General features: G+C 36.7%; 1 protein-coding gene across 2 annotated transcripts in view; it reads left to right on the forward strand.

The window, feature by feature from the left end:
* Positions 1–824: 824 nt before the first annotated feature.
* The window catches only part of meis1a (Meis homeobox 1 a), a 24,786-nt gene continuing 14,632 nt past the window's right edge, over positions 825–10,978 (forward strand). For both annotated transcript variants that reach the window (XM_081361911.1, XM_081361912.1), the window contains exons 1-8: positions 825–1,195; positions 2,341–2,552; positions 3,058–3,196; positions 3,400–3,450; positions 3,597–3,647; positions 4,148–4,294; positions 7,164–7,269; positions 9,870–10,015. In XM_081361911.1, coding sequence (XP_081218037.1) covers positions 1,184–1,195; positions 2,341–2,552; positions 3,058–3,196; positions 3,400–3,450; positions 3,597–3,647; positions 4,148–4,294; positions 7,164–7,269; positions 9,870–10,015 — 864 coding nt within the window. In that variant the 5' untranslated portion in view covers positions 825–1,183. The remainder of the gene's footprint in view (positions 1,196–2,340; positions 2,553–3,057; positions 3,197–3,399; positions 3,451–3,596; positions 3,648–4,147; positions 4,295–7,163; positions 7,270–9,869; positions 10,016–10,978) is intronic.

Below are 10,978 nucleotides of genomic sequence, written 5' to 3' on the forward strand. Positions count from 1 at the left end.
TATTTAGTAAATAAACAGTGTTAAATCCATTTATGCGTGTATTTTCAGGAATTTACAAAGTAAAACTGTTACACAAAATAACAGCTTTGTATTCATTTATTGAGTTGAGGCGTATTGGCCTGGTTTCAGACAGAGCTTAGATTTAAGGGACAGATCACCCAAAAATGAACATTTTGTCATCATTTACTCACCCTCATGTTGTTCGAAACTTGTATAAGTTTCTAACTTCTGCTGAAAACACAAAAGACGATGCTTTGAAGAATGTTGGTAACCAGACAGTTGATGGCACTTAAAACATGGTAGTGACATATTTTAAGATATATCAGTGCAAGTTGCTTTCAGTTAAAAGAGCTCAAACATGCATTTTAGTTACGCCTGTGAAACCGTTGGATTATATTGTACATTTCTTATGATGTTAATATTCAGTTTCTTTCTAAATAAAACCAAATGGGTTAAACTTAGAACTGTCCGTTATGTGTCAGATCGACTAATTCATATAATGGAGCAAAAACTGGTTTCTAGCTGGTCTACAATGCAAATCTAAGCTGGTCATCAGCCGAGTTACCGTGCGACTTCAATTGTTGGCTCTCTTATTGCTGGTCTAATATGATCCTCTAATTATTATTATTATTTACATTTTAATGAATATGCGACTAGTTGTCACTTTTCTTGAAAACTTTAATTTGGTTTCTAAAAGGCATTTTCCCAGTAGAGTTGTGCGCCCTTTACGCACGGGTTCGCTTTGGTCTCCCTTTTTTACGTCTCCTTTAAGAAGTCCAAATGCCCTCTTCTACTCCTCCTCCTCCTCCCTCTCCGCGCTCCTCACATCTCATAGAGGTGTTATTGCATTAGGAATAAACCAGCCAAACGATCAAAGCCCCGAATGGAGTTTGCTTTTTCACCTTTTGGCTACAAATCTTCGACTGGAAATAGAAAAACAAGGCAGGCGTCAGACGCGCACTTCGGCTGTTTGGGAGCGTCGAGAACTGGAATTCTAACTTACTGATATCCAGCTTTGCGTTTGTTGCGAAAGCTGACCAGCTGAGTGTTTGGGGTGGATTACAATGTTATTGTTCAGCACGGGAACTTCGGGAGAGTTGTGAGTGCGGTGTGGGGCTCCCCGGGCTCGCGGCACTGAGATCTGGACGTGTTGAGAACAGGGAGTCGGTGACTCGGAGTCCTCATGGCGCAACGGGTGCGTAAAAACCCTCAAACGTGGCCGTCAAGACTAATTCTGCTCAGACGCTGATAAAACATAGGACATAATTACAGTCAGATGTCCTTTAATTCCTTCAGTGAATCGTGTGTGTGCGTTTATACACATACATTGTTTTGGAATACGCAGCAACAAGTGAAACCAGAAAAAAAAAAAAAATATATATATATATATATATATTTTTAGTGTCATGATACTCTTTTCATGCAGCATGCTTTTATAAAAATTATTCTTTATTTTATTTTTGATTAAATTCAAATATACATATATTTTAAATTTATTTTAAGTATTATCCTAAAATTCCATATTTAGCTGACAGCCAAAAGTGTAACTTGATGCTTACAGCCGGTTCATAACTCATATTGCTGTCGTTGGGTACTTGTGCGAGACCGACTTAATGCTATAAAACATCGATATTAATTTCAGTAATTATTTAATACGCAGTTAAAACATTGCTACATTTCACTGTTACACTATACTTTTTGTGCGTTTTGAAATTCAGCTATCGTAAACAGGACAACTGAGTTGAAATAATAATTGTAAATAGTAATTAAAAAAAATCAGTGTCTTATGATACGGTAATTTAAGATAACATATTTAAATTTTACATCAGATGGGAATTAAAACGTTCCATGTGTTTAAAGTGTCCACAAATGTTTTAAAGAAGTAATTGCAATGATTAATATTTTCAGCTGTACTTTCTTGCACATTGAAGTCACAAAGGGCCTAGAAATTAAAACTAACCCCTGGTTAATTAATTTGCTTTAAGTATGAAACTACTGACGTGTAATTCGGTTTAATTGGGGTTTGATGCTCAATTTAAACAAATAAGTGCTTGCTGTTAAAATAAAGGTTCTTTATTGGTGTCGATAGTTCCATAAATAACCTTTAAAATCCATGGATCCTTTCCATTGCACAAAAGGTTATTTATAATGGAAAAGGGATCTTTAGATTAATAAAACCTTCTTCACAACTCTCTTCTTTGGGAAACCCCAAATGGTTCTACTATCGCTGCGAAACCTTTTGAAACCTTTATTTTTTAAGAGTGTAGCCTATGTGTAAAGGTGTGTGTGCAACAAAAATCCCATTCTGAGTTTTAACTTCCACATTGTGAATTTCCTCAGTACGAGGATCTGGTGCATTACGGCATGGATGCGGTCGGGATCCCGTCTCCGATGTACGGGGATCCTCACGCGGCCAGAGCGATGCAGGCGGTTCACGTGAGTCACGGCCCGCCGCTTCACCAGTACCCGCACCCGCACGCGCACCCCGGGGCTCCCGGGGGCCCGGCGCCCCTTAACGACGCGCTAAAACGGGACAAAGACGCCATTTACGGGTAGGCTACGTGTGATTAATACCCCATGCTGCCTATTATATTATGTCGATGAGTTAGGATGTAGGGCAGAATGTCAAGTAAGTAAAAATATTTTTCGATGTAGTCGCTTGTTATTTTGTGCAATTCTTTTTTTTTTTTTTTTTTTTTTTACGATGTTCTGCTATAGCCTACTTTGTAATTCTGAAATTTAAGAAATATTTACGTGTCTGACAGTGTTTTTTTCCCCTTTAAAATGAAGACTACAAATTCACTTTTATTAGGCTACGTATGTTTTCATTGATATGGAATTAATGCTGTTGGCCTGCTGTCACAACCATACTTTTTGCATACAATTTTAAATGTACTTAAATGTTCACATAAACATCACAGTTTATTTTAGATTTCTCCATTATTTGAAAAGGTGTGGAGAGGGAGAAAAAAGACAGGGCCTTGAAGCAGAATGTCTTGTGCTTGATGCAGAACAGATAGTCTATATAAACTCCAGTGAATGTGTTTTGTTTTCCAGGCACCCCCTCTTCCCTCTGCTTGCACTAGTTTTCGAGAAATGTGAATTAGCGACGTGTACGCCTCGAGAGAGCGGGGTGACCGGCGACGTCTGCTCGTCAGAGTCATTTGACGAAGATATTACAGTATTTTCAAAACAGGTCAGGCTCTCGTTTTACTTCTCTAACAACCGGTTATTATTACTTGCCTATATAATTAATTTAAAAAAAAAAAAAAACCACTGTAATAACAACCAACAACACAGCCCAATGTAATTGTGTACGACAATTGTAGGCTACGATCGATATTCCGGGCTAACGATACGATCGCTATTGTTTGTTTTGTTTTGTCTTTTTAATTTCAGATAAGGGCGGAAAAACCTTTCTTCTCGTCGAATCCAGACTTGGATAATTTGGTAGGTCGCCCTGTAGTTTGAGACAATTGCCAATATTTTTTTTTTTTTTTTTACTTTACACCATTTGAATTCCTTTTTTATAACTGGATAAAACAAAACAATAACCACAAAGCCATTGTGTGACTTGATATGTCGTTTCGTTTTAGATGATTCAAGCAATTCAAGTGTTACGATTTCATCTGCTCGAATTAGAGAAGGTTTGGCTTTCAATTATTATTATAATTTATATTTTTATGGTAACAATTTACAACAAGGTTTCATTAGTTAACTACTTTAGTTAACATTAACTAATAGCCTAACGAACTAGCCTATACTTCTACAGCATGTATTATTCTTAGTTAATTTTCATTTCAACTTTTACTCATACATTATTAAATCAAATGTTGTAGGCTATTAGTTAATATTAGGCTAGTTAATGCACTGACTTGAACAAACAATGAACAGCAGGATTTTTATTAACTCACATTAACAAAGATTAATAAATAACCTAGCCTGTAACAAGTGAATTGCTCCTTGTTAGTTTACGTTAGGTAACGCATTATGTTAATAAATGAGACCTTATTGTTAAGTGTTACTATTATTTCGTTAGCCTATATTACGTGCATTAGGCTACGTGTATATATGGCGTGCGTCAACATGTACATAACACATAGGCCTATCATTAATGTTAATTGTCTTTTCTCATTTCTCATCGTAGGTGCATGAGCTGTGTGACAACTTCTGTCACCGCTACATCAGCTGTCTGAAGGGCAAGATGCCCATTGATCTGGTGGTGGATGATAAAGAGGGGGGATCCAGATCTGACGGAGAGGAATTTACACGCACCCCGGGAGGGACAGACCAGGCAAGCCTTCAGATAAACTCCTTCTGCATTGGTGTGCTTTTAAACGGGCAGTGCTGAATAAGTTTTGCATTGTACAAAGCTAGAACAAGTTATCAGTTGACTTAACTTAAAAAAAAAGTGAGGAAACCCATTGCCTGTAAATAAACTTAATGAGTAATTGAAAAAATTAAGTTATGTGGAATTGTCAAATTCACATAACGATTTTTTTTCAATTAGGCCTACGCATGAAGTTTATTACTCAATAATTTTAAGTCAACAGGTTTCCTAAGTCAACTGATCACTTTTTACAGTATATTATGAAGCTAAGACTCAAGAAAAAGTGATTTGCTTGATCTATTAGGCTAAAAGTTTACTAATGATATGGAGCTGATATAGAACATATGAAAAGAATAGAAAATATTAAAAAAATATATCATTATGATTTCTCTGGGCCTGTGGTGAGAATTATTTTTCTCGGTATAACACTTAAAGCCTTTATGAATAATGCATTATTCATTATGTATGCTATAATGCATTATGTTTCATAAATAATTGAAACCAAAGTTAAAATGCATTATAATATTTGCAGATTCCTTGTTACATCTGAAATTGGTTATTTGTAGTGCTTTTGATGCACTATAGGCTACTTTAGATACGTATTATAATTTATTATAACTGTGGTATTCATGAGATACATACAAGACATAATTAATGCATTAAAAATACTTTTAATAATGCATCATGCATAAAGGCTTTAAGTAAAATGTTACCCTTTTTTTCAGCAAATGCACGGTTGACATGAAACCTGTGTAAATATTTTGTAATTCTTCTATATTTATAATGCATGCATCTTTTATGACCACGCAATAATTGAGACATTACATGGAATATTGTACTTTTAAAAATTCATTTGTGAACTACAAAAAAAACAATCAAACCACAAACTTAAAAGCACCCGAAATACAGCCTTTCCATAATATATGAATATATTTTAAAATGTCGAATAGATTGGTCACCTGCTCAAATACAGTAGCGAAGGGAACTTGAAACACTAGCCTGGAGAGATTGTTTTTGTGGGGAGGCCAGAAACTCCTGTTTCATGAGATACAATACGGCCACAGACTATCCGTCCCCGTCGTCTATATTAAATAACAGCAGAGAATCACTCTTCTGTCATATTATAATGAATCATTTTTTGCTCTTTTGAGGTTAAATGAAACCTTCACATTACAGTGTACAAGTTATGCATAATTAAATATACACAACGTCCCACAAAATTATTACAGATCACATGATAATACAAATTACAAGTATATGTTGTCCATTCCAATACTGACCAAGGATTTGAAGTGCCTCCCATCAATCAAAAATAAATAAATATATGTTGTTATTTCAGAATATACACACACAGCAAACTTGGCAGGGTTAATTATTTAGTGTGTAAATAATCCATCAGAGTTCATTAGTGCTGTGTATGTCTTGAATACCTATCACTGAAGCGTTGTTGACTGTCTTTGCTGTTTACTGCATTATTTGTATGGATGCTTGTGAGTTTTGTGTCATGTGATGATGACTGTATTTCCCTTAATGATGTGGGGTTTTTGTGAGTCACCATCATTGCATTTGGAATGTTAAGGATCATGTTTGCCTGGTTGAAAATCTTGATTTATTATATGTTTCGCAAGAGATCCTTATTCCAGAGAGATGCTCACTTTAAAACAGCTCCTTATTTGTACAAGGAAAAAAACTGACAATACATTTTTTTTTATCCCATTTTTGAATCATTCGTTTCCCAAACAACTCATAACTGAATAAAATCTGTAGTCTGGTATGTAGATATGAGCTAATTTAACAAATTTAAAATAACTAAATACAATTAATTTATGCATAGAATGGGAGACCGGGGCAAATTGTCACATTGGGAAATGTAAGGTAAATCCAATTACACAAATTCAAAATCCTCTTAAAATATGTTGGTTATTTTTGTATATCATCCAAGCTACAATTCCAATTTCATCATGTTTTTTAATTTCATTTGTGTAAAAAGTGAACACAATAAACCACACTATTTTTGAAGAATTCTGAGTTGTTCTTAGGAGATTATTTTTTCTAAATTTGTATATATATACACACAGACACACACACATATATATAAATATATATATATAACTTAAATCCATGCAGAGATTTAGTCACAAATAAACCCACTATATATATTTATATATATATAACTTACTGGGGCTAGTTGTCACATTGATTACTCCATATATACACACATCTGTCAGTGTCTATGTGTGTGTGTGTGTGTGTGTGTGTGTGTGTGAATGTATATGGAGTAATCAATGTGACAACTAGCCCCGGCCTCTCCTAATGTAATCCTTCTCACTCTTCTCACTCTGAATGGTTTCTGATCTCCGGTTAAGACATTTCTCTAGGTTTAGTGTCAGTTAATTGCAACACACTGATCAGATTGCATCTTCAAAACATAAAAAAAAATTGTAGTCACTGACATGTAAACGTTCTCAGTTGGGCGCTGTGCAGTGATATACACACTGACCAGATGAACAGGTGTTTCACGTCATATCTGTTATTATATTATGTATTTTAGCACAGTTCGAACGCTCAGTTGACCAATCAGCATCCAGAACCGTATCCATCCGCTTCATCGGTGAAAGCTAACAAGATGGGTCCCGTGCGTGTATGTTTGTTTGTCTTATAATTTACGTGCAGATGTTTGTGCGTGTGTTTATATCCAGCGTTTTGAAACTGTTTGCTCTTGCAGCATGTGTTCTGTATTACTCCTTACAGCACGCCTCTGGTATGCGCCGCTATACTGTACTTAACCAATAATATATTACGCTTATTACTCTGTCTACCTGTCTCTCTCTAGGTGTTCTGGAGAGAGGACGACGCGGCATCTGTTCATTCCTCTGAAGCTCCGGCGGCCTGCAGCAGACGCGCCGGCTCACACAATGGAGACAACAGCAGCGAGCACGGTAACACACTTGCACGCTATGCTACAGATACACACGCAAGAGCTCGCTGTGTGCCAAGTGAAACAGATCTGCAGCAGGTTTGTCATCTCTAGCATACATTTACACTTTAGCACCACCACGGGGGTCTCCGACTGCACACACACACACACACACGTACACGCATGTACACACATCGGTAGACTGCTCCTAAATAACTGCAGCCTCTCGGTGTGTGTGTGTGTGTGTGTGTGTGTGTGGATGTGTGTTGGACAGGAAATGGTGCATGATGGATATAAAGACTCTTCTCTGGGCTCCTCTGCTCTGAGCACCAACCATGGCCAATAAAAACCAGAGTACATACTTCCCCGAGCACCGCATCTGCGTGTGTGTGTGTGTGTGTGTGTGTGTGTGTGTGTGTTTTGTCCGCTCAGCCTCAGCGCAGCAGCTGTGAGTCTGGCTCGGACAGAATATCTCACTGCCCGAGAAAGAGAAACAACAGACAGACAAACACACGGATAAATGATCACAATGAAGCACAGAGTCTGTCCTAGAGCATTATTTATACTGTAAACATTTGTCTTTTCAGAAGCCACGGTATATGTTTTTATGTTTTTATGTAAAGTTTGCTGACATTTTGTACCCTCTCTCTGCGCTCTTTTTTGCTTGTATGCTGTTAAGGCTATATAAATGCCTTTTTGCATGTGAAATGAGAAAAAAAGGATAACCTTAAAATGGTACATTCTAAATGAACTGGTTCTATTCACGTCAAAAATATTATTTAATATCACTGAATCATCCTACATACGTTAATTCATACCAGCAAAACTAATTGTATGGGTTTAACCAGGTAGAAATAGCTCTTTTCAGCTGCTATTTATAACAGCTGCAGGTTACACATTTTACAGTGCAGTATTTTATTGTCTGACATCACCTTTACAAGATGTTTATGCTTTTTTTTAAAATAAATGGTTATTTTTCAATGAAGAAGGAAGTTTTTAGCTTTGAAAGTTACTGTTTTTACAGTACAGAAAGGAAATGCTGGGTCCTAATGAGTAGGGGTGTAACAATATAGTTATTTTGTGTTATTTTATCTAATTTCTGTTATTAAAAATAAGAAAAAAGAAGCAAATTACAAACAATAGGACAAATTCAAAAATATGTCAAAAACAAAAACATGAATTAAACAAATTAACCACAAAACCAGTCAGATGGAGCAATTTTATGATTTATACATCACATGAAAGCTGAATAAATAAGCTTTCAATTGATGTATGGCTTGTTAGGATATGACAATATTTGGCTGAGATACAACTATTGAAAATCTGGAATCTGAGGGTGCAAAAAAAACTAAACATTGAGAAAATCTCCTTTAAAGTTGTCCATTTCTATTGGCGATTGTGCTGCATTCACTCACAAAAATAAATGTTTTATATATTTACGGTAGGAAATGTACAAAATATCTTCATGGAACATGATCTTTACTTAATAGCCTAATGATTTTTGGCATGAAAGAAAAATCTATAATTTTGACCCATGCAATGTATTGTTGGCTATTGCCACAAATATACCCGTGCGACTTATGACTGGTTTTGTGATCCAGGGTCACATATTAGTTCATAAATATAATAATCAAATGTGAAAATGAAATATTGCATAGTTTGTTGCTGTATGAATTAAATATAAATGTATTCTTATTAAAGCTAAAAAAGTGATTCAGTCAAGAGCATTAAGTTATTTTCTCTTTTGTCTGATTCACATTACGCAGGAATATTAGGCTGCTGTCACTTTAAGACCAACAGCACAGATCCATTACACTGATACACATCCGGTTTACTTTCACCTGAGACATAACCAGCTGTGTTTACATGGATACTTCACACGATGGGCATTTTGACATAATTGCGTGTGTATTCGACCATTCAAGCGCAATAAGACGTGAAAGAGAACTGAATTCACGCTCGCATGCCGAGAGACACGGCTTTCTGTGTGTCAGTCAGCGCGAGCACCGCATTGAGCTCTTTTTCACCGCTTATTATTTGTGCTTAATAACACTTTTTATCATCGAGCACGTCCCAAATTCGCAAATGTGGCAGCTTTCTGCGTGCGAACTTTGGCAGTGTGCCAGTCAACACAAGTCCCTTTTCAAGATATATAATTTTTTTAACATCAAGCAAGTCCGCTCTATCTTCTCATTCATGCTTTTCATCACTCTGAAGTGTCAATAGTGCTATATATTTACATACCGCGATATACACGATATAGTAAAACCTCTAACGATATTATATACCGTGGTAACGATCATCATACCGCCCAGCCCTACAAATGAGTCATGATAGTACCCCTTTAATAAAACTAACTGCTAAATTAAACCATATTGAACAGAAGTGAAATAATTAGTTGGAATGATGTATTTTGAGTATAATAAAAAAAATAATGTGTTTGAAATGATTTTAAATACTGTTTTTGAAAATGCATAGAGTACTGTCGCTGTACATTAATAGTTTATTGCATTTATTCGTTTTTGAAAATCTTAAAACCTTGTTCTAAAAAGTTAATGCAGCCAATGCAAATACTCACTGTCACTATCTCAAACATGTTAATAGTTGGTTTCTTTTTCTCAGGTGACTTTCTGGATCAGAGTGTCGCCTCTCCGAGCACAGGAGAGGAGGAAGACCCCGACAGAGAGAGGAAGAACAACAAGAAAAGAGGCATTTTTCCCAAAGTGGCAACCAACATCATGAGGGCATGGCTGTTCCAGCACCTCACGGTAAAACATGTCTCTCTTATGATCATAATTACGTGTGTTAATTTGTAACAGAGTAAAAACCAAACCAGCACGTGCTGAACAAAAGTTATTCAATGCAGTTCGATATAAATGTAAATGGCAATTATGGCTTTCAGAAACGCTAATGCTCAACTACTTTGAGATTAACGAAAGCAGCCCAAGATAAATGCATGTTATGTGATTATAAGGATCATAATAAGGTACTCAGTAGTTATCATGTAACCTAAAGTTGTGCTTCTTCATTTTGAAACTTAATCTGAAGTTCATCAACACACATATAGGCATATAAAACAGCTTACAGATGCACAGAGCATGATAAGAAGCTCGTGCCGGCGAGTCTGTACCTGCACGCCTGCATTATTTCAAGCTCAGTGACGCTCCCACATTGCCTAGAGGCTTATTGAACACACACACACACAAACACACACACACACACACACACACACACACACACACACACACACACACAGATGCACTAATGACCGGTGTAACAATATATTGGGATGAAACACAGGCAGGGTTTCCTTACTGTTGTCATGTGTACGGTGTGATAACGGTTTCCATGGTAAAGTGGGCGGGCCCAGCTCAGAGCCCCTCCCCCTCGCTCTGGCTTTGAATATATAATCTGCACAGACATTAAGCCTTTGTTTCTGCATCCTCATTTTCCTCCTCTCTCATTCGGAAACTTGTTGAATCTCTTTCCAAACAAATAGGCGCTCACACTACCTCATAAACACTAGCTCATATGCTTCCCACATAAAGGCTGTGATTTGGATTGGGTAATTAGTGGGTAGTTTGTTCCCTTCTTGCCAGCAGATGTGAAGCAGCAGAACACACGGCTGCCTGAGCGACCAACGTTATGGAAGAAATGTTTTATGATTTATATAAGAGTCACAAGAGGACAGAAAAGAGCTGAACATGTGCTAACCAGTCACTGCGGCTATG

This window comes from Scardinius erythrophthalmus (assembly GCF_964197995.2).
Source record: "Scardinius erythrophthalmus genome assembly, chromosome: 3".
Classification (NCBI taxonomy): Eukaryota; Metazoa; Chordata; class Actinopteri; order Cypriniformes; family Leuciscidae; genus Scardinius; species Scardinius erythrophthalmus.